Raw genomic sequence first — 27,887 nt, 5'->3', positions numbered from 1 at the left:
TAGATAATAGCAATAGAGGCATCATCCTGAGGTAGCCTTCACAGCATAATAAAGAAGTACATTTAATTAAAAGCCATAGATGTTTGAAAGTCAAAATGAGCAAAGGCTCACCAATAGTTTTACTTCCTCAAATATCAGAGGAAAGGCCAGATGTTCCCAATATATGCTCAGCCACTACTAAAGGTGTACACTGAAGATCTCTATTTCTGACAGCTTTACTTTCTGAAATGGCACCTGTTCAGCTCGAGACCACAAAACACCGCAGTGAGCAGTGAAGTTGGCACAGACTATTACTGGCACACAACTGGCTTAAGTTCAGAATATACACAACACACGCAGACTCAGAAAGGCAAATGAGATTTTAGCAATAATACACAATCACATTTCTCTATCCAAAATTCTGACAAACAGTTTAATACAACTATGTTTATGGATAATTTTAAATCGCAGGCCATAAGCCTATTTAACAGCCACTTATATATATATATATATATATATATATATATATATATATATACATACTGTATATATATATATATTTTTTTTTTGCAGCTGGAGATCCACAATGGGAGAAAAAAGAATCACGTATCATAAAGTACTTTTTATTCCTGAGCTTTCAACCCCTGCCAGGGGTCTTCATCAGAGGATAATGCTTAGACTTACAAGAATCAAAGGCAATATATAGCAAAAAATTATGTGGGAGGGGGTACACCCAATAATCCCCCCTCCTGATCACACTGACTTAGCCACCTCCCCCACCCCCCCCACGTAATTTTTTGCTATATATTGCCTTTGATTCTTGTAAGTCTAAGCATTATCCTCTGATGAAGACCCCTGGCAGGGGTTGAAAGCTCAGGAATAAAAACTACTTTATGATACGTGATTCTTTTTTCTCCCATTGTGGATCTCCAGCTGCAAATATGCAAACCGTATCACAGACCTTCTCTTCCATATATATATATATATATATACTGTATATAATAATAATAGTATAGTAATAAGAGTAAAACAAGACCTGGCCCTAAATAGTATGCCAGCATACCAGTTTAGAATCACTACTCATACTGCTACTGTAATTAGTGTTTTTGGGCTGTTAGAGGGAATCTTATTTAAATAATTAACATGCAGTGATGAGAAAAAAAATTTGTGAGTTCTTTTAAACTATCGTCTGTGTATTCTAGTATTAATTTGACCTAATTTGACCAAAATGGCATGAGCCTATAGAAAAACAAGTAAAAGATAAAAGTAACAAAAACATAAGAATACAATCAAATAAATAACAGATAAAAATTTACTATGGCCTCCAACATACTCCAGGCAGCAGTGTGTTTCACAGATGTTCTTTTGTTGGACTGCAGTGTTTGGATTTTGCCAAATATAATAACACTTATTAATGCCAAAAAAGTTCTCCTTTATTTTATCTGTCCACAAAAGTATCTTCCAATATGCATGTGGATCATCCAGATGGTTTGTGATAAGCATCAGAAGGGCAACAATGTTTTTTCAGAGAGTAGGAGTTTCCTCCTTGGTATCTTCCCATGTACAAAATTGTTCAGCTTTTTTCTAAGAGGGAAATCTGGTTTGCCAGCCAGATTATTAAAGACAAGTAAGACATCACATATTCTCAATTTAAAAAAATCTCATACATTAAATAAAGTATATATGAATGAATATGGTTGTATAATATACAAGACTATTCAGAATAATATCAAGTTAAATGCAGCTTAATCACTTTGTGGATTTCTATCAGGAATTATATGTTCAGTGTGACAAAATTAACATGATAAAGAAGGTTGACTGCTATTGTAATTAAATAATAATTTGAACTGGTTACTTTTTATCCTTGGTGGATGCTTTCTGAAAAGATATCCTGCACCTTCCCAGTCACTTGTTAAATATAAGTGATACATATGCATGTTCATTTATTCTGTTCTGTTTCACAGTTTGATTAACCTTATATAGTATGTGTTTTGAACATTAAGGCAGAAGCCAAGTCTTCAAAACTTCTTTTGTGACACGTGTTGAAAACAGAAAGGTCTTTGATGGTAACAACCAAAGTTTGCGCTTTTACTTTTAACACTGTTCTTGTAAGGTATAACTCCACATGCTCAAACCTAACTGATGTTTCACTGACTGAGGCACCACATTTAAATTATTCAGTTAACAAGCTGGTTATTCCATAGTGTCACATATGACCTAAAATGAACATTACACTTGGCTACCTTCATACAAATCCTTGAGTTCTTCATTTTAAAAGAAATTAACTCTAAATTATGAACAAAGTATGCACACATCTTTGAAGATTAAAATTAATGTCAGATATTTTTGGGATTCCAGGCTGAACAATAGCATCATGCCCAGACCTTGTTTGAAGTTTCCACACTAATACCCATCTGGGGGGAAAATATTCATTTCTTTGTTGGACAGTGTCTGACACACAATTACCAGCGATCTAATAGCATTTTTTGGAGTAACACCAAATTGGATATGATTATGCAATGATAAATCTATTGTGACCTCCTAAACTAAGTGCATGCATGTTGAATAATTTTGTTCAACTCAGTGAGAAAGTGATATCTTATGTTTAAAAAAAATTAAAGAAAAAATCTCCATACTAGCAACAGAAAAAAGCTTCTTCAAAATTTGGCAAAATTTACTAATGCTTCTCTAAAACACCCTGCCAGGCTTCTGCCTTTGTTTTCATGCCTTAATATACATAACAAATGATCTCATATGGGTTTTGGTCTACTCGGCTCTCTGAATAGGGCCTGGGTGTGAAGTCTTGACTATTGTTTTAATGGCATATTACTTTCCTGGAATATTGTACTGTATACTCTTGATTTATTGTGTTTTGCTTGTTAGGGGTGATAATAATTGAACAAAAAACAAGTAATTTCATAGGAAATTACATAGGACTTTGAAACATTTTTCTAAAAGTAAAAAGCACAATGCTGTTTATGACTGATGCTATAGAAAAATCACTAATTTACTGAACACATAAACATAAAGGAAACAAAACTTCTAGTTAAGAAATTGGTTAATAAAAATATAGAAAACTAAAAACATTTTCATAGCTAAGTCTGGAAATGAATAACACTTCCTTCAGGTATTCACTACAAGATTTTAGGCAGTGTCAAGTTTATTGCCGTGTGAACATAGTGCAATTAAGATTCATGCTTGCATGTCACTCAGAATAATAACAGTAATGTGATGAATATAACAAACAATGAAGACAATAAAAGATGATATATCGTACAAGAAACACATATAAAATACACTCAAGCAGTTGTCAGTGTGAATGGTTGCTGAGTAGCCTTACAACTTGTGGATAATAACTGTTCTTGACTCTACTAGTGCTAGTGCTAATGGTTTTCATCATTATCCCCCATCCATCCAAAACTGAACCTGTTAGTTAATTTTCCACTGCCTGGTAGGTGCTGGAGACCATCCTAGAAGTAAGTACTTGAGGTGAAGCAAGTTTGGGGTTTTTCGCAGTGCAGTATTTTAAAATAAAAACACTGCGGCTCAGGCTCAGTGGGTGTGGGTGTGTACGCCGTGTGGTGTTTGTGGGGAGGCGAGCTAATTGTTTGTTCACAAACAGGCACATTCAGCTCAACTGTTCCCCACTGACAATCCCCGAGTCAGTTGGCACAAGCACCTGCACTCACAACAGTAAAAAAGGAACCTGACTAGGACACACAAGAGATTAAAAAGGAAAAGGGAACCAAAAAGTAAGAAAAGTTCTGAAATCAAAATTGGAAGAAAGGTTTGAGAATGAAGTACAAAAGAGATCATTTTTATTGAAAGTGAGTACAATCTGGCAAGCAAGCTGGGGCAATGAAAAGGAGGCTTGTCATTTGGGAGTTGGTCCCAAAGAGAGTGAGAGGTACAGTGCTCATTGGGATCCTGGTGCAGGAGCAGGAGCAGACAAAGGGATTCAGGAAATTGTCCTACGGAGGATGCCAGTGTGAAGGAGGTGGAAGGATAGAGTTGGGCTTGAGTGTGCCAGCAGTGACTGGGTGAGACGACTGTGTCGCAAGCCAGTTTAAAGGGCTGACCACATTTGTCTGTGTCTAAGCTCCTGCTGAGAGAACCAGAAGGGTGAGTGCGGCAGTGTATATTAAAAGAGGTATAATTTTATTCTGGTTTTTATTCCTTTGGATTATTCATGGATTATTTATTTATTGCTGATTTTAACTCTCACTGAAAAGATTAACTTGTTTCTATTTGTTTAACTATTTATTTAAGAAGTTACTTGTACTGCACTTTATTTGGGCCACTGACTGTTGTTTGAATTAAAATGCACTGAGCACCTGGATATGCACCATCCTTTGTTGTTGTGTGCCCTCAGTGCTCTAGCCATCCTGGTAATGATTATCGATGTCTGCTTCCAAGGAGGAGGTGATAATAGTTGCAAGCACAGGACCAACACCAAACATGGTGTCAGTCCATGGTTGGGTACAAATACACACACATCCTCACTAACTCATACTGACTCAAATCAGAATTACCAAATAATAGTTTAACTGAGCATAATTTATTGCTTACTATGAACTGGATTTTTATTTTCTGTGGGTGTTCTTGTGTAAACAAGCATACAAATATACTTTAAGTATTAGAATGCAATTAAAACTACTTGTATAAAGTATAGCATGTTGCACTGTACTGATTTAAATTGATCATTTAAACTAACAAAATGCAAGCAGGTGATGGTTCACTGGTGGTGAACTCACACCAGTATGCGCAAGTAATGTGACAGTTGAATATTTGAAAAGACGTGTCATAAAGTTGTATTTATCCATAAAGAGATAAATCAGAAAGACAAATCTGAATGTTCTAACAGTGAATACTGTTAAGCTCTACTTGACTTTACTGTATTACCCTTCTCTCAGTTTACATCTCTATCAAGATGCTCATGTAACCTGTATGTGTGTGTGCGAGGCCATCAATTATATTGTCTGTTAGGCTTTTTTTTTTTTTTCTCCTCTGAATTCACTGTCGTAAATCTTCTTTATTTATTTATCTGGTTTGTACAATGCTATATACTGTATACCCTGTCGTTCTTTCTTATATTCTGTAAGTGCCTTGAGCATGGGAAAGGCGCTATATAAATAAAATGTATTATTATTATTATTAAGTTTTAACCAAATATTTGTCACTATGTTTTAGAAACAAAACAAGCTATACTTTCCAAAATTTGATGAATTTTCATAAAATTTCACTTACAATGGAAAGGCAGAGATCTGGTTGCTATTTACTGAAAGCAAAAATAGGATATACAAAAAGAGCTGCTGAAATGTCACTGTAATGGTTATGATTGTGGAATTGGGCTGTTAATAACATCGATTAGGAACCAGACCTGTACCATGCAAGAGGGTAACACAAAAATTAAACTATAAAGAGAGAGATAAAACATCTAACAGACTTCAAATAAAACATTGTATGATACCGTATGACATTCTTTATCTATAACAGAAACACTTTGCACATCCCATGCAATTAATAATTAGGTTAATTATGTATATGAAACAGGTTTTTTCCAATTTGTAGTGCAGCAACCACAAATATTTTCCAGGAATCCTCCTCTGAAAAGATACAGATGTGACATATGTAAACACCTGCTGCAAGCCTCTATGGGAAAGAACTCCTAACAAGGCAATACCAGGTCATTTCAAGGGAAAGCCTAAAGGATCATTTCCTACCTACAGTACTGTACAGTTACAAGCTAAAATGGTCAGAAGTGCCTGATTGACGCAAATGTGCCTGGCCTGCTGCCCATAATGATTAAAAAGAATCTGGTCTTTTCACTATGCCCTTCAGAAAGCAGCATAAACCAGTCAGCCTGCTCTCTCTCAGAACAGCTTGTTTATAAACGTTTTCTAATGTAATCTTTGTTTGTTTCCAAAGTACTTCTTTTACAATAATTCTATGACAAATTTACAATAAGAATACAGTAACAATCTAACCCTGCAAAAGTGCAATTCTAGGTAAAGATGTTAATTTCATTATATAAGAAAATTGTAATTTTTGAACTTCTGTCTGTGGTGATGTTGACCAGTAAGGGTCACAGGTGATAACAGCGATTTTATTCAAGGATTACCTTGTAAACTGGTCACTTAATTCTTTAAAAAAGTAGGTCTTTTTTACTTATCCATGCATTCTGACGATTGACTACCACTACACAATCTCAGTGGATAAAGTAATTTACAGACTAATTACTGATAATCTTACTGAGGCAAGTCATATTTAAACTCTTCCTTTTTCGTTTTAAAAGCATATCTGTAGGTATGTATTAAATAAATATAATAAACTGCAAACTTTCCACCATAAACCTTCTTATTTTTCTGCAGCAGTGTTTCTTATACTTTTTTTCTCACAACCCAATCTTGCCCTTCTTAGTGTCTTTGAGACCCAGTCTTTAATGGCTGTCAGATCAGGGATGAGACCCTTTTAGACTGAGTACAGTCAGTACTGAGGTTGCTCATGATCCTGCACAACCCAAAAGGCAGCAACCCATGACCCATAGTTTACAACCCAATATTTAAGAAATTATGCTCCACAGTAAAAAATAAAGTTAACAGTCAAAAAAACAAATTGGCATTTGCTGATGGTCAATGCAAAACACAATTTAAAAGGAAACTGAATTCTTATGAATTGAAATTGGTAAGTAGTAGGAATAATAGCAATTTTGGGTATATATTATTATCAGTACTACATATTATCTATACTACATAGTTATGATTTGCATTTTTACATAATTAAATCATTTCTTTTCACTTTTTCCATTAATTGCATGTTCAGTCTATATTTATTGCTGTTTTTTATTTTATTTATATGGATTTACTCCAAAAGTTACTGAGCTGCAGTATCATCTAATCTTACCAAGGGATGCCTCTGCTCCCTTTTTGCTTCTGGCGGAGCAACACCTACGCTGTAAGCCACAAGGTGTGGCACTTGCACTAATGCTTTACAGTGCATTTTATAAGCAGATTTTCCTTGAGCTTTGCTGCATTTTTCTCTTGCCACTTCACAGCTCACTGTGAACGCCAAATGTGAAGCTATCTCTTTGTCCTGTCCAGAAAACCCTTGACTCATCTCTCAACCCTACTGGTCAGTGCCACTCTTTGTGTACCTGGTACATCACTTCTGCTGGCAGCCTTCATTTGCATAAACCAGAGAGCCTTGACTCAATGCTGTGCCAAGCATATACACAGCATGTCAGCAAAGCCTACTCGCTACAGTATTATTCTTTTTTCCTATAATGTCACCAAGTTTCAATGAAAACAGTTAAAGCATTTTTTAGATTTTGGGATATTTAGCTTTTCTATTGTAGCAGTTGATTTTGCACCAAAATATTGATATATCAAAATGTATTTTCTTAGCAGATACATACTGCCCTAGATGTACAATCCTGCCAAACTTCAGATTTTAAATTAAATAGACAATAGTGTTTTAAATTGAGGACTGAGTGAGTGAATGGTATATATTTTATATTAGTATAAAACACCAAATGTATATAAATAAAATAGTAAGCTGTTTGTTTCTTTGTTTGTTTATTTTTTCACCAATCACACAAAAATAGCTAAAACAGTTTTTACATAATTTTACATGTGCATTTCTGTTGGTCCAACCTAAAATACTGGCTATAGAGTGTATCAGGGAAAGGTTGTAATGGAGGGAAACCCAAAAATTAGCACTCAGGAAGAGACAACAATCCCCATCAGGCAGCAGGAGGACACCATCTCACCACTACCTATTATTTAGTGATGTTATTTTATCCAAAACCAATAGAGCGTGTTGGTCAAACCTGCAGATAGGAATTGCACTGCACTGTGAACGTGTAGCAATAACTCAGAAAGGAACTAAAAACACCACATTCTTACTACAGCAAAAAACTAAAATTTTTGAAAAAGCTAGATTTCATTTGTATATTTTTACTAAGTGTGACACAGATAAGCCATGATAACACAGAATAAAGCGATGCAGCGTTGCAGTGATGTCTATGAACCCAAATCTACTCAGGAGCCCCCTGCTGCTGAGGCTTTCCATGATCCATGGATTCAATTGTTCAGCAAGCTATACATTTCATTAATGACGTTAAGCATAAATTTGTGAAGCCACACTAAACCTGGAAATACAAAGAAATTCCAACCTGGCAAGGAGTTATAGCAAAAAGAACAAATGCTTGACTCATGACAGCAGAGAAATTGACAGTTATCAGACAGGTAGTGTAGAGGACGGCTGGGACACTTGCATTCCAGGCAACACTGACAAAATGGTCAGCATTTAAGAAGCATAAAAATATATGCTTTCTTACCTTAACGCATTAATAAAATATAACTGGGCAATGTTGCGCATTTTGGTTAGTATAAAATAATAATAATACTAGAATGCATTAATAAATACAAACATTCTTAAACCACAAAATCTAATTCAGTGTCACTGATAGTTTCAAAGCAACCAAAACCCAAGATGGTACAATGATGACATCATGAATACACGACTTTCAAAGAGCACAGAGTAAGCAAAAACATCAGTTTAGTATGCACTCTAACTGGTTTACTGTCTCTTCCTTCAGTGTGTGTGAGACAATTCTATATATTTTACTCAGTGGAATGAGTCAGTAATTACAGTGGATTTTTTAAGTGCTTGAGTTTAAGATTAAAATTAGTTTTTATTATGTAATATAATAAAGTAAAGGTATTCATGTGTAACTCTGTTGCAAATACAACAAAATAAATAAATAAGCAAACTGAGAAGATCAGAAGCTGAAGAGCATTAAAAAGTGACCAGTGTGTGAATCCTGCTAAACTATACTGATGATAGATTATTGTTATTATTATGATTATTATTTCACTGAGACAAACTTTATACAACTGTTGATGTTACAATTAATAAATAATGATCTGATTCAAAGATAGAAAAAATAAAGCATTACATATTTGATAGCAACATAAGAAATGAGGACAGTTAACATACAGGAGATGCTTTGATGCTAATATGGATGTACAATTTTTTATTGACTACTAAACAGACACTTTTTTACAGATAAAGAAACAAGAAAATGCTCACCTCAGAGGCTTTCTCAGGTATTTTGCTGCTGTGAGACTGCAGGAGACGGCAACTGCCTTTTGCTAATTTTTGTACTATTTCTATTCGGCTTATATCTTCTCTCTCATGAAGGCTGCAAACGACTCCAGCCTGAAGAGTTGGGGAAAAAGTAAAAATGTACTTTAACCCACAATCCCAAGACATAGTTAAAAAATCAGAATTGTTTAAAAAGTGATAAGTAATTTCAATTTTTATTGTGTGGGATTTGCTTTCATTTTAAAAACAGCACTCCCTCTAGGAAGAGCTTGGCTTTTCTGAATAAGGATACAAATCTCAGCTTTGTGGCCGTTAGCGGCTTCCTGTTACACACATTCCGGTATAGAAGTAACAAAAAAAAAATGGTCCTGCTTAAACACAGTCAACCCCTGGCACAGAAAGGATTCTTATCACTAGCTACTGACTTTACATGTATTTATTTTCTGGATGGATGAAGGCATCTTCACTCGTGAAAAACCTTTCCAACTAATACAGTAGATCTCATTGGTGTTCCCTTATATAAAAAAGATAGCATGATTATTAAACTTAAAAAATGTCTGCCTTAAAAAAGAAAATAAAAAAAAAACAACAATCTAGGAACATTAACTAATTACTTAAATATAGAGAGATTTAAAGAGAGAATGTGAATACATAATATGAAGAGTCTTGAGGAAATCAGGTAAAACAGGTTAGGCATTTAATGGTACATTATTAAAAAAATATAAATCAAAGCAATGCAAAGTAATAATAAACATCTCTTTTCTAAAAATTATTAAAATATAAATCATTTGACAATCAAGATGACCCAGTGCCAACTTCAGCTTTTTTGCTGCTCTAGGCAAAAGTAAAAATAATGCACCCAAACTATGGAGTCTTGAATCTAATTGCTATGAATATTACTGTACATCGAAGAGCGAGACGAGGGGAGTCTCTTTTAGGGTCTTTGTGTGATTCCCACACAGGTGTTCATTAGTGGAAGAGTTAAGGTGAGGGGGGATTTTCACAATAGTTTTACTTGGATGTTGGATAAAAAGATGTCTGAATAGAAAAACATTGGGGAGTGGTTCCCCTCGGAGTTTCATGCAAGTTGTACATTGATGTCATATCAATCAGAAGTCGGGATATGGCAGGGAAAGTCAGGGGATGGGCAGCAAAGATAACCTGAAGCCAACCATTCCTGATGCCAATGGATATGTCTATTATAGTTGTCAAAATGCTGCCTCCCCAAAAATGTTGCCAGCATAGGTAACTGACTAGTTCATCTATATTGTAGAGTAGCCCTGAGATAGCCTATCCAAGAACTACACATTACATTTGGCTCAACAAAGTATGTCTGCAAAGTTTTCCACAAACATATTCCTATATTTATTACCAAAATCAAGCATTAATATCCAAAGTTCAGTTCAGGCTTAATGGATAATTTATTGCCCGCAGCTGTGACAAAATGTGAGAAACACATTCCACTTCACAAAGTTGTATCCACAAATAAAAATCACATTGAACTCCTTGACATTGTGCATGTGTTTCTGTATGTATTCTCAAAAGGGAGTACACTTTACATACCCATTACATTTATTTTGTATATGTTGAACTACAGTATATTTTATCTCTTTCTCAGGTTTATACACAAAGAACAAAAAATATATATATAAAAGTAATTGTCCCTAGTGTGTGCTTGGTTTGTGGGTGTGCGTGTGTGTGTCCTGCGGTGGGTTGGCGCCCTGCCCAGGATTGGTTCCTGCCTTGCGCCCTGTGTTGGCTGGGATTGGCTCCAGCAGAACCTCGTGACCCTGTAGTTAGGATTCAGCGGGTTGGAAAATGGATGGATGGATGGATAGTTGTGTAATTGTAGACTTTTTTAATTTGAAATGTTTAGAAAAATTGAAATATCTGCCGTACTAGAATATACAGTAAAATTTGCCATATCAATACCTTTGTTTCTAGACAGCCACAGTCTTTCGTTACTCATTACAAATTAAATTTCCCTCACCAGAAATTGCCAAGGAGCAGTGTTGCCCATTACTTATGGGCATTTTAGGTCATTTTCTGAGCCATACATAAACCCAGCAGGGGTTATAAAGAAACCATTTTCACTATTAATAAGTAACAGACTGGTGAGAGAAAACTGACAGTGAAAGATTACATGTGAGATGGAGACATTCTGAATAAGAAAACAGACACAAAAGTATATTAAGGATAGCAGGAAAGTAGCCAGTTATTGCTTTATGTGTTTTTCTTCCTTATGTAATTAAAACCTCTTTACTTTTATTTGGCAGTTGTGGTGAGTTCCTAAAGAGAATAGTAAAATTGTGGAGATATTCAAGTATAGAGCAAAAGGTGCAAGACAAGTCTCTCCTTTTGCTGTTTTTCTGCACCTTCTTCTACACACGTAGACGTAAACAGTACTTTGTCTACTTACATGAGAATATAAAAAGTTTAAAATATAAATGGCTAAGGTATTCCAACTAATGTCAGATATTGCTAGTCAACAGCATTACAGATCTGTTGATTCCCGCCCTGTACAATTTCGTAAAAATGCTACATGAAATGAACACTCCTCTTGTAACACACTACACACTACTTATACAATCAACTATTAACTATAAAGTATCCTTTGGTAACATTAATTCAGTTAAAAAATAGGAAAGAAAATGTTATTATTGATGACACAAAGTATATTCCAGTGACATTTCACTAAGCTCAATTGTAACAAAGACAGTCTCTGTATTGAACTCATGCCAAAGCGAACTATAGATTTTCAATTCTTTAAAAATGAAGTAAACAACTCCAAATTCTACTTCTTATCAACGTAATTACAAAACCAAAATGGCTTGGCAAAAGTTCAACTTTACATGTGTCCTTTTATTGTATATTCTACATCAGATTAAATACATCAATGAACCCAGTATAATGCTGAATATTCCTGAACTATTTTGACAAAAGTGATTTAATCTTCATGAAAGTCCTAATCATTAATAAAACCTTTCATATAATCAATTTTATTAAATAGGTAATTCAATACCTATTTAATACCTGTTGCTAAACAAATATGACCACATCTAGTTATGAGTTTCACCATTAGTATTCTTACAAGAACATGGACTTGTAGAAGCGCACTGTACCTTGACTAAATCATTCTGTCAATCTTAGAAAAAAGGCTGGAATGGTTTACAAAGCTAATTTAAAAGGCTGTAGCTCCCAATAATTTATGATAAAATATGAAATGTACTAATTAAGAAATTAAAAATCACTGCTGCTCCAGGTTAGGCACATATCTCTTGCACTGACTCATGTCAGGCTTTAGGAATCAAGTTTATGGAGAAATGGTTGCTGAAGCAAAAGAAAATAAATGATTTGGAATGTCCAATCTGAACTCTTGATCTTATCTCTTCTGAAATATCATGCACAAACCAGAAGTGAACTGATAGACCAAACGTTATCGATGAACTGTGCCACGATACAAGCAGTCTGGGTCCAGAAATGATCAGCACGTTGATATTACTGCTACTAACACCTAATCTAAAAGTTCATAATAATACTTGAAACAAAAATAGTGAATGTTGGATGCAGTATACAATTTTTCTATAACATATTTGATCTGATCAATTTCAGTCTTAAATTTGAAGCACAACAGGGCCACTGTCACTATACAAAGCTATCAGTCTACGCTCGGTCATTTTCTCCACCAGAAGTTATCGCCTGTGTGTATTTCATCTTGGTTTTAGTTTAGTTGCCCAATTGTGGCTTTCAACTGTCATGGAAGAACAGATTCAGATGCTCTTTTGAAATGTTTATATGTTTTCTCCACTGTAATATATGATAAAGGTTTACATATATGAATATGTGCTGTATGTATGTAGTATTCAGAGTGACTTAAAATTGGTATTTCTATAAAGCAAAACAAGTTCTTTAGTAAGGTAACTTTATTGCCCTGTGTAAATAAAATTTCCATGAATCTCCCTCTGATGCAGCTTCATAGAAATGCATTCACTGTTTTATCACTTTCAGTGAGAAGCCTAATTTTGTTTATTCCCGCTTTCTGTATTTTCATTTTCTATTTTATAATTTTAAATACAGTAGATGCTGTTGATCAATTTGTATGTAATTAGAATCAATGCCTAAGCTAGTTATAGTAAAATTACCCAAATTACACACCTACAGGAGTCATATTTGAAGATCTGCAAGGTGTGGCTTGGAGTCACTATTTATAGTATAGCAGATCACAATTTTAATACATAACTTAAAAGCTACACTTAAACTTATTATTGTTTTTCCCTGAAACAAAACTCTTGTGCCAAAATAAATTAATGGATTTGAAAAATAAAGTAGTAAAACAAATATATGAAATGTAATGCAGATACTCAGGTATAAATTCATCATTTTCCCTTCATTGTTTCATTTTAATAACATTTATTGTCCCCAGCCTTCTGTAGTTCCAAAGACCCCATGCATTTCAAAGAGATTTCTTATCATTTGCAGGTGCCACATTTACGGCTGCTTGATTCCAAGACTTTGCTGCCAATGATTAAATCGAGAACTTGCTCATGCCAAGCACAGCTGTTTCCAGGCTATTTCACTTAGCACAAACTGATGAAATCTGCAATGCAAGAATCATTTAAATTGAACACAAGATGCAAGTGAAAAGGCAGAGGAAATAAAACAAATAACATACAGTAGTAAAAGCACATTACTCATACAGTGCTCTCTACAAGTACTATAGCAGTGGAGATAAATTTGTTATTTTTACTGTACACACAAGCAATGCAATTCTTAGATAAAAAGATAAATATGAGGAAAAATTACATTACATCACCCTGCTTTTTTCATTATTGCTATGTGTATATGCCTTATAACAGTGGTCCCCAACCTTTTTGACAGCAAGGACCACTTTACTAAAAGCAAAATTTTTCCAGGGACCGGTTTGGGGAGGGGGGGATTTTAGGGGGGCTTGGATGGGAGGGGGGGGGGTTGAGGATTCGAGGAGGGTTTGTAGGGCAGTTTTATACACAATTTACATTACATTTCTATTAATATGAAGTTATTAAGCAGTTCGCATACATTTGCAACCTGTGATTTTTCTTCTTTTTTTGCATATAACAAAGATATACAGTAATCCCTCATTTATCGCGGGAGATAGGTTCCAAGGCCGACCGCGATAACTGAATTTCCGCGAAGTGAGGACACCATATTTATTTAATTATTTAACGTGTATTTGGACGTTTTTAAACCCTCCCTGTATTGTTTACAACCCACCCTTTACTCTATTAATAACAGGGACAACTGCTAAGCAATATGAAATCAGTAGATAAGTTTACACTTACTGTATAGCGAAGTACACGTAGCAGCTTGTAGGCGGTCATGACGTCGTCGACCTTGTTGCAAAGATTCCTAAAGCAAATTCCATCCAGACTACTCCCTTATCACGTCCACTTGCAACTCGTTTTGCGCCCTGGTTAAAGGACACTGCGGCCGTAGATCTTATATGCTTTTCCTCCTTTTTAAATAAAAAGAATCGTGGACTCATTGATGCTGTGATGGTGTCCTGCAGCGGTGTAGCTTTTCCCTTCCATCAACATATCCAAAACTTTTACCTTTTCTGCAATCATTTGCATCTTCTGTTGGCGCTTGGACACGGCCCCTGCAGCTGTAGCACGTTAATGCTGAATGAGTGAGATGAGACTTCCTGGTTAATGCAGCACTCCGTCACTGAGCCAATCAGCAGCACACAGGAACTTAACTGCGTGCTCTGATTGGGTAGCTTCTCAGCCATCCGCCAATAGCATCTCTTGTATGAAATCAACTGGGCAAACCAACTTAGGAAGCAAGTACCAGAAGTAAAACGACCCATTGTCCGCAGAAACACGCGAAGCAGCGAAAAATCCGCGTTATTTATTTAGATATGCTTACATATAAAATCTGCGAAGTCGTGAATCCGCGAAAAGTGAACCGCGAAGTAGCGAGGGATTACAGTATGTATTGCATTTGTCATTCCAACAGATTGCACATCACAAACATTAACACTGTTATCGTTTTTTCGTGTCTGCCGTTTCTATAGGAGGGTGACAATGAGTTAAATTCCAATGGACGTTTTTCAAATGTTGACAAGCAATAAGCAAAATGTATCACTGAAAACCACAGGAAACAAAAACAGCAAAAAAAATACAGTACAAAGAAAGTTCGAGGAAAGAATTTTTTTTTACATTGTTTCTATCTGGGGATCATTGTGCAAACGTGCACATCTGAGCTGCGACCACAGATCTAACTGCTCTGTGGATGATTCATTCAAGCATTTCAAGGTCACTTCGTTGTAATGAAAGTATCTGCTGAATGTATTTCGTAGTAACGAGATTTTTACAGACTCGTGTCATATGGGGAAACTGTCGAGATCATAAAATACTTTGTTTTAATACTCTCTCACCTCGGTCTCTCTCCTCTCTCTGCGCCGCTACAAAGCCCTGCCCGCCAAGCATTCTAAAAAGTCTGAGTGAGTCTCCGTTGCCGGCAGTTCTCTCGCGGCCCGGCTGTCAGACGGCCGCAGCCCGGTAGTGGGCCGCGGACTGGGGGTTGGGGACCCCTGCCTTATAGGATTACAAAATCTCCTGTGGTATCCTGGAAATTTTGACTTCATAGACTCAGTACTTTGGGATGGCACTGTATTAAACAACAAAGTAAGAGATCTGTGTAACAAATTCTTTGTATCCAATGGTAAATGGTACATCATAATGGAAACTATAACCTAGAGTTAACTATTTTACTTTTACACTACCCTAAAATATACTAAATAATTATTTGTGAAACAAGTCTCCAATATTTAAGGTATATTTTGCACGTGCTATAAATCAGTGACATTAAATATCACATTTGCATAGGGCAGCCATGTGCAAAGTGTGGGTAACCTTCTTTTTCCTCCTTCCTTAATTGTGACAGACAAGGCATTTTAAGGGGTCAAACAAATCAATTAATTAATTAAAATGGCTGACAGGCTATTTAAATTCTAAAACTTTTGGTTATTTTTTGGGTTTGCTTCCTCTATCTCACTTCCAAATATTTTGTACTTCCATGGCACTCCACTTAGTTAGAGATCCATAGACTACTGAATGGCTGCTTGTTATCTGCACTAACAAAAACCTCCCTTCCATAAGCAGTCTATTGAGAGTGGAGGCCTAAATGTGCCATGGCTACCTCCTATAAAACACAATGGTAATCAAGGGACTTCATTGCCTATCCTCTTTTGTGAGGAGGCAACATAGTTCCCATAATCCTCTATTTGAAAAAGACTGTTTAAAAAAGGATAACAGAGAGACATACAAAGAAGAAAGATATAAACCTTTATAATACAGCAAATTACATATTTTATTAATAAACAGTGTTGTAAAACTGTAAAATCATTGAAGATTTGCTTCAGGTATGCTTGATGTCAAGTACCCGATCAGTACTCTAGACAGATTTCTATTCTGCATGCATTTAAAAATAAAATAAAAAAACATGTGAGGTATTTTATTTTTGTGGGGTAAATTAGCTAACCATAATGAGTTCTGCCACTGGATATAAAAGTCTGATCCCTTTGTGCTGGCAACCAGCACCAGATGGCAAATTTGTATGCATTGTTAGCCATGAGCCCAGCTAGTTCTCAAAACAAGCCTTAAAGAAGCACCACTCCCTTTAGAAAGCTTAGAAGCACCCTGAGAATAATTAAAGATGTATTACTATTTTCATGACATGTCTTTATTCTTCATTGAAGAAAAAAGTGTGAAGCATCTGCAAATGATATAAAGATAAAGCTGCACCCGGAGCCGAGATTCCAAACAATGAAATGAGCCAGTCTCACATGCCGCTTTGAGGCATGGCCAATGTGAGCCCCAAGAATGGAACAATGATCAATATTTTATTCACTTATTACTAGTTTGTTGCCATACACTATATTTTTTCAGTGGTATCTTTTTTTTGTTTGAGGCACGTTGGCGCAGTGATCAGCACTGTTACCTTACAGCTGAGGTCACATTTTTGGCTACAATCATCAGTCCAGCAGAGTTGGCAGACTTTTCCCTAGACATTTAAAAGTCTATTACACCATTATACACCACACCACTCAAAACTAGCCAAATTCTTCTTTCTCAATTGACTTTAACACATTTTGTGGAGTTTGACAAAGTTAGTTTCCATATTTTCTCCAAACTCACAGCTAAGCAAACTTTACAGAGTTCGCTCATCATTGTTCATGAACAGGCAATTGTGAGGTATGCATGCTGGGTGCCCAGAATGTTGATTCCTAAAATGAAGTATCATCACATCCAGTGCTACAAGGAGAATCTCACACTTATGAATTTAGACTATGTGTCAAAGGTGCTATATAGGCATCGACCTGACACAGACTGACAGCAGAGGCACGTATAAAAATAAACAAAAAGGTTTCTAATTTTTCTTCAGCCGTGGGGCACGTCTTCCCCATGTCCCACAGGCCTAACACAGTCCCAAAACACCACCAAAGAAAACACCAAAAACACCCAAAAATCACTCTTCTTCCTTCACTCCTCCCAGGCAGCTTTGTCGTCGTCATCATCGTCCTCCTCCTGTCGACTGTCAGCCTCTTTTATAGCCCACCCGGAAGTGCTGCAGGTGCTCGTTGACCTACTTCCGGCTGTACCTGCCGGGTGTGCCTGTGTTCTCGCCCAGACGGGCTCGTTAGGCCATGCAGCTTCCCCTGGTGGTGCCCATGGAGCCCAACAGGAATGAGCTCCGGTGTTCCAAAATATTGGCCCCGATGCAACCCAGGGGGGCTACCAACAAGTGTTCCAGGGGACGTAGTGTGCATCCCATGATCCCATGACTGCTCCAATGATCCAGTGTCAAAGGGGCATCCCAACCGGGCATGGGTCCCAGCCATCTGCCACAACTAGAAGAGGTTTAATAAGCATTTCTTAACTAAAGAGATAAACATAGGTCCATTTGCCTTTTGTGGAGATTGGCTATGTTCCCAAACATTTCCATGATATCAGCAAATTCACAGCGAAGCAAACTTCGTGAGGTTCGTTCATCACCATTAATGAACGTTACTACGCTTTTTAAAGAAGATGTACTGAAACTTCCTAAATGAAGCAAAGAGAAGCCATTTTCACACACACTGACTGATATCCACGGGTATTTTATAAACAAATAGGGGACTTTTGCTAAATATAGAAAAGAACATTTCACCTTATTGGAATTGTGAAAGTGACATATAATTTGATCAATACAAAAAAATACAAATTAGCAGTTTATAGGTTCAATTTACTTTCTTTTTTATTAAAAACTGTCAAAACATAAGTTATAATTCTCAATTGAATTAAAAGAAAACTTTTTTTATTGTGTAAGTATGTGTCAGTTAAAGCACGGGTGTCGAACTCCAGAGGCCTCATGTATAAACGGTGCGTACGCACAGAAATGTTGTGTACGAACGTTTCCACGCTCAAATCTCGATGTAAAAAACCTAAACTTGGCGTAAAGCCACGCACTTTTCCATGGTACCTCATACCCTGGCGTACGCAATTTCTCCGCTCGGTTTTGCAGACTGGCGGCACCCAGCGTCAAAGCAGTGCTACTGTTCCTGTGTGGTCACCCTTTCTTTCTTAGACCCACATTCCTGACGCGGCTTTATATATACACTGAAACTAACTGCATATTGTTTATTAGTGTAATGCATCTGATTGTAATTAACCTGCAGCAATATAATGGTCCAGGGAATAGCCATAGTATTCCAAATACCATAACTGCTTTAGCATTGTTACTCTCAATGCATCTTCTTCTTCTTTCAGCTGCCCCTGTTAAGGGTTGCCACAGCAGATCATCTTTTTCCATATTACTCTCACTGCACCACTCGGAGTATTTATATCACTGTATCTGAGTGGGGAATCACACCAGCAGCTGATCGGAGAGAGAATTATCGGTATACAGCATGAAGCTGACGCTGACTCAGCCACAGCAAAACGTTTCAGAGACTTTCCTGTACGGACTTCGCGGTTTAGAAAAAGTTTCATCCCAAGAACTATAAACGCACTCAATCAGTCCATCAAGTGCTTCTTGTAGAACTGTTTGTACTTATAAGTACAATTACCTCACTGTAAACTTGGGATACAGTTATAATATTGCACAACCTGCGCCACTTTATAAAGCGCGTATTTACATATGATGACGATATCATTTTTAAGATGAAATGCAGCACAATATGTTGATTATATTATACAGATAAAACTTTAACTTCATTTAAATAATCTGTATTGTTAATAATTAAACATGTGAGGACACGGTGCCGCAGCACTAGCTAGTTCAGGGATTGTTCCTGCATTGCGTTGTATTATTGCTGGTGCTGACGTGACACTGGAAGGATAGATGGATAGAATAATTAAACATGTACTACGAGATATTTCAATGTTCCTTAAAAGTTTTGAAGAATCGGCGTTCTAAGCTTACAGATGGCTTAACGTCTATTACAGAGCTGACTGTGTGGCGATTGGGTATTTGGAGAAAGAAAAGTAAGGACAGGAATTGGAGGTTAGTACGTTTGAAAGAGACAGTACTTCTGTAATAAATTATTTCATCGAAGGTCGCACATGGCGCAGCAAGCCTCTTGTGTGAGATATGAACAATCACTGCGCCACAGTGTTCCCATGTTTAATAACATGCTTTCATTCCTATCATCATGAAAATGATATCACGTATACATCTCAGTATTTTAATTATTCAGAGAGCTGTAATATCACGAATGTAATGGATTCTGTGTCCTGTCGGAGAAAGAGAAAGAACGGAAGCACGTAGTGATTCACACACATAGAGCACATAGAAGATTTAACACAGAACAAAGCATTTAACGTGCTACTTGAGAAACTAGTCAAATAAACGATTTTAAGATGAAGTTTATGATGTTCTACTTTAATGACAAAATAAACTACGTGATTAAAGTGGAAATTTCGAGATTTAAGTTGACATTTTGTGCTTTTTTCCCACTGTGTGCCTATTTTTTTTTCTCCGTACCCTAATAAGCTTTCATATGACACTCAGACGGTCTGCTGCGAGTCACCTTTTCACGCCGACTTTGATATGTGACAACTTCTTTTTTATTTCAGGCACTGTGTGACTTTGTGAACTTGAGCTTTCGAGTTTCTCCGACACTCTGTCACTCGATCAACTTTCTTTTGTTGATTATACCACTGTTTAAACCAACAAATAGTACGTTTTTTCCTTTGCCTCCACTTGGTATTCGCTGAAATTCTTATATTTTCCCCCGTGCTTTTCCCATTTTCTTTTCACAGAAGGCTATTTATATTGATTTGCATATTCAAAGAGGCATAATTCTGGGAGGAGTTGGGGCGGGACAGAAGGCGCGTGCACGTGCGTTACTTTTCACGCTGATCGGAATTTATGTAGCGGAAGAACGTGGAAATTTGCGTACGTACAGATTCCTGCATCTGGATTTTTCTGTGCGTACGTACATTCCCGCTTTTGTGCTTACGCCATGTTATAGTGTGAGTTCTACGCACGGCGTTATGCATGAGGCCCCAGGCCTGGAGGGCCGAAGTGGCTGCAGGTTTTCATTCTAACCATCTTCTTCATTAGTGACCAATTTTTGCTGCTAATTAACTTCTTTTGCTTTAGTTTTAATTAACTTGACTCAGGCCCCTTAGTTGTCTCTATTTTTAATTTAATTAACAGCAAGAATCAGCTTCTCATTAATAGATTGGTTGGAGTGAAATTGGTTGGAGTTTGAAATCCCAATTTCGTTTCACGTCTCATTTCTGTTTGACTGCCATTTCATGAAGAAAGAAATCAATTCAGAGGACTGAATCCTTAAGAACAGGGCTATTAAAATGAAGGGAAAAGAAGTTAATTAGCAGTGAAAACTGCTCGCTGATTACGAAAAGGGTCAGAATGAAAACCTGCAGCCACTGCGGCCCTCCAGGCCTGGAGTTTGACACCCCTGAGTTAAAGTATTTTCATACAAAGAACTAATTTTAAGTGAAAATTGCAGTGGACCACAGAGGACCACCTACAGCCAGCACTGTTAATAACAGCATAATTCTGTGTTTACTTATATGTACACATATATATGTACATATATATATATATTTTCAAAGTCAAAATAAGCCATTTTCTAAAGGTATTTAATTGAAGAACAATCTAATGCAAATGAAGGATGTGGCAGAAGTGATTGACGTGCCATCAGTATACTATCAGTAACCAATAAGGTGGACAGATGACTGAAGATGGAGCTCAATGGTTAACAAGTGCTGTTTTTTGCTGTTGACTACTGGGTACTCTTAGATGCATATCGGCTCTCATCTTGGTTATCTGCTGTACTCCTGGCGACCTCCAGCTCTGAGTCACAGCAATGAAAAATGATGCCCCTCTCACTCACACTCGCCTTTTGCAATGCTTAAAACATTAAGGGAGAACTCCCAATTCCCATTCTTCAATTGTAGTGCTACATATGTGAGGAGTATGTTAAAAAAGGACTTCCCTCCCCACTCCCCCAAAACACATGAACACATTTGTCTATGTAACTTCTAATTCACTTACACCTAAAAGGATTTTAGTTTACTAGAAAAGCAACAGAATCTCTTTGTCTTCACACATAGGAGGCAGGCTAAGTAGTGGAAGGGCCTTAGAGAGCTATGTAGTAACGTGGGAGAAAGAAAGCATATAGTCTTGGAAAAGTGTCCCTGCCTGCCAGAATAAACTACTCAGCAAAGCAGTACAATACGGTGGTGTCTGTCTCCTTATTTTGGTGTTATATGCTCTAAAAGTGCTGACAGTAAGTGCTATTAGAATATAAAGTACAAAAAGCAATAGTAGAAGGAGCATGCAGTCATTATAGGCAAATAAGTTAAACGGGAAAAGGGACAAAGTATATGCAGTAAAGTTTCATTAATGAAGCAAGATATAACAGTGTAAGACTGCTTTAGTCGAAATAATAAGTTGTAGCTGTTTGTGATGATGGTGTTTATGAAAAGAATGCAAAGTAGGTAGTAAAAGCTATTGCAGGTCATAAAGCAGAGTATGTGAGCAGCACTGTGCGTGAAAGAGCTTCAGCAGCTGCTCTGGACCTTTTAATAGATTCTGGAAATTCCCATCACGTACATTAGATGGTAAAAAGAGAAGGAAATGCCCCTGCTCAAATGTAGTATTGCATTCTAATCTGTTATCAGTTCTTAATAAGTAAATTATAAAACATTGGTACTTTTCTCTCTCTTCTTTTTGTCCTAAAAAATGCACTGCATCTAGGAATTTTTTTTCTTTCAGAAATAATAAAAGGATGTCAAATAATGGAAATGTTTCATATTTGGTTAACTTAGCTATTTTTACCATCTTATTTGTCAGGGCAGACAATGGTGGTATTTACAGAATCTGTTATTGATTGATAGTGGCTAGTATTATTTATGTGTCTACTACTATTCATATGTTTGAAAGGAATGCGCTACTGGCATGGGCATATGATCGAAGAGCATATTTAACTATTGTTAAAGAATAAACAACTTAGTTGGCTGTATCTGCTTAAAGATGGTTTAATTGTTACTGATTATAAAAACTTTTTTTAAGTAGAATATACATTCTGTTTTAATATTTGAAGGCCAGAATAAACCTCCCAACATAGTGTAACAATATGGTAATGTGGTGTGTGTTTCCTTATTTTTGCAGTTTCCCAAATTTTCTGCAATACTTTATGGCAGTGCTGGTTTGTATCAGGCCCCTGGTTCACCTAGGCTCAAGTCCAGTAACAAGGATTTCAAGGGAGAAACATCAGTCTTGGACAGTGCCACTTGAATTTCTAATGGAGAAATACTCTGCACTCCTCGTTCTTCATGTTAATACATTAGTATAACACATAGGTTACCGGCACATATGCATATCCGCTTCAGGCACTGCTTTGCATATACAGTCACATCTGCAGACTTTAAAGGAGGACCACAAACACAAAAAGAAATACTGCTCTTGAGTGAACAGCATAAACAAATGAAAATCGTAAACATCTGATAATGATAATAATGTATACTCAATTTTCACATTAATCCTACTGATTACCAATTACAATTCAAAACAATACACTTTCCTGTAAAGCTATGTTTTCCAATGTCCATCACCAAAAGCCAAGTCAAAAGGAAAACCAGGAGCTGATCTACTGCAGGAATGTTTTACTCATGGACAGTTGTGTATTGTATGATCAAGAGTAAGCAGCTGCATAGACCTAATGATATCATTATTACTTATTGTTTGACTGATCCATTTATCCAATATTTAAAATACAATTGGTTGCATTTCTTTTGCTTTTCCAGTCAGTGTACAGGCAGGTGAAGTGACTTGCTTATGGCCACACAGTCTCAGTAGCAGTACTTGAGCCCACAACCTCAGAGTTTGAAGTCCTAGGTCTAAAGCCTTAACCACTACACCACACTGCCTGCCAATCATGTTACCCCTCGGTATTACAAAAACTACAAATATTGAATAGTGAAAAGAATTTAGTTAGTTACAAAGTAATTCTGATATATCCAATTAACCGGCGGCACTACAACTGACGTCCATTGTTTTCCACGTTGTTTTACAAAATTTCCTGGGCAAAGCCAGGTAACTCAGTTAGTACTGTATGTATTACTGTTTTGTAATAAGTTTTGTATGTTATATTTTTGACTAGTTATATTGTAAAAGGGATTCACCTTTCTATTTAAGGACTCATTGTAATACTCTCCAAAGCCAGCGACAACACTCTACATCACGTGATGCTTAGATTTATATTAAGGTTAACGTTTCACCTATAATGAAAATAACCAAATATATGCAAAAGGTATCACTGAATTTCCCCTTGGGATTAATACAGTTTATCTAAGATAATCTAATTTAAAATACTTTTGCTCATACTTTTTCTTCACACTTTTTTCAGCCTTCTTCTTTTATGTTGTTTCAAAAAAACCAGCAACTTTCCCTACTGGTCCTCATAACCAGAAATTAAAATGATATGACTAGAATCCAGCTGTACAGGTTTATCACTTCCAGATAAAATGCTGCACTAGACGCCATCTACTTTAATATTCCATTTACTTTCTAAACTTCAAAAAATAGAATGTGCCAGAAGAAAATAAGACTTCATTTTTGAAATACTCCACTACACAGATTAGACTAAAGTAGATCTCTTTGTGTAAGTAACAGATGCAAAAACCGTTCAAGTCTTTTCACACTGGCTCTGCTACATGTTACAATGAGCCCACTGGTCACAAATGGTAAACTTTCACATTGTGTCTTATAGAGTATAGTCTAATATTTTATATTGTGAAAAATTGGTTCAGAAAATAGACTGATTCTAAATTCTGATTCAGGTATATATTTTTCAAGTTTTGTTCTTCCTTAATTATGTTAAAATTTTGAAAAGTACAGACACACCGAGAAGGCTGCCATATTTACTATAACATCCATTCATCCATTTTCCAACCCACTGAATCCGAACACAGGGTCACGGGGGTCTGCTGGAGCCAATCCCAGCCAACACAGGGCACAAGGCAGGAACCAATCCCAGGCAGGGTGCCAACCCACCGCAGGACACACACAAACACACCCACACACCAAGCACACACTAGGGCCAATTTAGAATCGCCAATCCACCTAACCTGCATGTCTTTGGACTGTGGGAGGAAACCCACGCAGACACAGGGAGAACATGCAAACTCCACGCAGGGAGGACCCGGGAAGCGAACCCAGGTCCCCAGATCTCCCAACTGCGAGGCAGCAGCGCTACCCACTGCGCCACCGTGCCGCCCTTTACTATAACAGTTACTGTTTTATCCATCCATCCATCCATTATCCAACCTGCTATATCCTAACACAGGGTAACAGGGGTCTGCTGGAGCCAATCCCAGCCAGCTCAGGGCACAAGGCAGGAACCAATCCCGGGCAGGGCACCAACCCATTGCAGGACACACACCCACACACCAAGCACACAATAGGGACAATTTAGAATTGCCAAGCCACCTAACCTGCATGTCTTTGGACTGTGGGAGGAAACCGGAGCACCGAGAGGGAACCCACGCAGACATGGGGAGAAAATGCATAATTCATGCAGGGAGGACCCGGGAAGCGAACCCGGGTCTCCTTACTGCGAGGCAGCAGCGCTACCCTCCGCGCCCATGTTACTGTTTTAGTTATACATTTTATATTCTGAGCCTCCTTAATGTTTACACTTTTGGAGGCAAAAGAATTACATAGCTAGTCGACCCAGTACTGTAAAGTATTTACTGGGCACTGCCATGTCTTTTGATTCAAATATTTATTTTATTTTTATACATAAAAATGAAGGTATGTATGTGCACAAATTAAGAACACCTAGCACAAACTTCAGAAAATGCATAACAGCTTTACTACTGTAAATATATATTGTGTTAATTTTCATGAGAAGCACAGTAGAGTTAAAGGAGACTGTTGTCAGCTCCAGGGACGTGAGCTCCATTCATACAATTAACCACCATCTCTGTCAAATCTGCATATTATCTCTGCTTTTTTCTGTTTTACTATTTACTGTTAGTGCTTTGGTTTCTGCAAGGGTTATTACTGAATTTAAAAATGGCATTACTGTATATGAGTTGGTGTCGATGTTGATATGAACAAGCCCTGCAATGGACAGGCATCCCGTCAAGGAGGTTCTTTTATGTCTTTATTTAATGAGTCTTTTGTGCATTAAGCACCGATGAGTAGTTGATAAATGAAATAGCATTTTGGAAATTTAAACTTGCCTTTATAATCTATAGATATAAAACATGTTATGTTGTCTTATTTTAGAGGTTAACAACTCACACCTTAAAATTGTTTAAAATATTAAAAGTTAGGTGAAGATTCATTTAGTAAATGGTAAGCACTGAGTATATTGATAACAGTTCTAATTTGTTCTTTTGGAAATAATCCTTTGAAAAAAATAAATAAATATACTCAGGCTAAAATAAGGTTTGTTTTTCTATGTCCTTTCCCATTATTTATTCTGTTTTTACTAAATTAGCTCCTAGGCATTCACCACTCATCATTCAATTACTTCACAGTACACAAACAGCACAATGTTAAGCACTTGAGTTTGCCTCCCTTTTAGGCTCGGCTGATTATTCTCTACCACAAAATTTATAACTTCATTTAAACAATGTACATGTTGATGCTAACAAGCGTTATGAAAGCCCATTAAACAATCTCATTATCTATATAAAGAGAGGAAGTTAATGGCCAGCACAACAAAACATGAACACTCATTTCATTGTGAAATGTTTTTCTATATCAGACATACAAGTAACATTAATTTTTTGCAGAAACAGACTTAGATGATGGGAGCTGATTTTACCGAACAAAACATATATCTTAAATATTTCTATAAGACTATAACAATGGCCTTACCTCCATAGTACTTCCAGTGTCTGTATTTTCATCAGACAGGCCTTCATCTGAACAGTCCTTTTCCTCTTCAACAATCACTAAAATAAATGACAAAGGAAACTTACAATTATTGCAAACCAAGCCCTGGGAAACTGGAGATATTTACTGGGGCCCAGCACACATTTGGGTTCTTTTTGAAATATTTAGGAAATAACTTGAACAGAAAAGGAAGATTAAAAAATGCTTAGAATGTATTATACAACCTGACATTTTTAAGCATGCGATAAATAATCTGCGAGAAAAAAATAAAAAAGAGGACTGCATCAAAAATAGATAACTTGACAAAGTCTGACCACTGTGACGTAAACTGCTGCTGCTTTACACCAAGTATGTATTGATGATTAGGGCTAGATGGTCAGCCAGGAATACAGAGGATATGTTGGATATATGAAACAGTTACTGTCACACTTAGATCAATTGCTGAAGGAAAGTTTGCTTCCCCTGCTGTAGGGTGCAAGTATTCTGAACTTCACTATGACAAGAAAGGACCTAGGCACACAAAGTGATTCAATTTCTTACTTCTGCAGAAGGAAAGTGCTCAGCATGGCAAGTCTGCTCGAAAGGATGTGGGATTCCCAAGGATTTTTTATGCTGTTCATTATACAGTACACACTGTACACGACTGACTAAATAATAGTTTGCCATTAGTGTACTCGGTATACTAAAAATGTTGTAAAAAAGACTTGCCACCTCCCCATTTCTACTAAACTTTAATGTTTCATAGCAGCATCTGATGCATCTGATACAATGAGACTGAGCGGCTGCTGCTTCACCACCTTAGGCCATAGGTTCAACATGCCCTCGACCCTCTGCAGTTCGCATACCAGGAGAAGGTGGGAGAGGAGGATGCCATCATCTACATGCTACACCGATCCCTCTCCCACTTAGACAGAGGCAGTGGTGCAGTAAGAATTATGTTTCTAGACTTCTCTAGCACCTTCAACACCATCCAACCTCTGCTCCTCAGGGACAAGCTGACAGAGATGGGAGTAGATTCATACCTGGTAGCATGGATCGTGGACTATCTTAAAGACAGACCTCAGTATGTGCGTCTCAGGAACTGCAGGTCTGACATTGTGGTCAGCAACACAGGAACGCCGCAGGGGACTGTACTTTCTCTGGTCCTGTTCAGCCTATATACATCGGACTTCCAATACAACTTGGAGTCCTGCCACGTGCAAAAGTTCGCTGACGACACTGCTATCGTGGGCTGCATCAGGAGTGCGCAGGAGGAGGAGTACAGGAACCTAATCAAGGACTTTGTTAAATGGTGCGACTCAAACCACCTACAACTGAACACCAGCAAAACCAACGAGCTGGTGGTGGATTTTAGGAGGCCCAGGCCCTTCCTGGACCCCGTGATCATCAGAGGT

At 37.1% G+C, this 27,887-nt stretch overlaps 1 protein-coding gene across 1 annotated transcript in view; it reads right to left on the bottom strand.

The window, feature by feature from the left end:
* Window positions 1-27,887, bottom strand: part of rapgef5a (Rap guanine nucleotide exchange factor (GEF) 5a) — a 254,510-nt gene that overhangs the window by 82,949 nt on the left and 143,674 nt on the right. The window contains exons 8-9 of the mRNA XM_028818299.2: window positions 26,476-26,552; window positions 9,073-9,201 (exon numbers count right to left, since the gene is read on the bottom strand). Coding sequence (XP_028674132.1) covers window positions 9,073-9,201; window positions 26,476-26,552 — 206 coding nt within the window. The remainder of the gene's footprint in view (window positions 1-9,072; window positions 9,202-26,475; window positions 26,553-27,887) is intronic.

This window comes from Erpetoichthys calabaricus, chromosome 13, assembly GCF_900747795.2.
Source record: "Erpetoichthys calabaricus chromosome 13, fErpCal1.3, whole genome shotgun sequence".
NCBI lineage: Eukaryota > Metazoa > Chordata > Cladistia > Polypteriformes > Polypteridae > Erpetoichthys > Erpetoichthys calabaricus.
The sequence above is the reverse complement of the archived record's forward strand: the minus strand, read 5'-3'. Positions and strand labels throughout refer to the sequence as shown.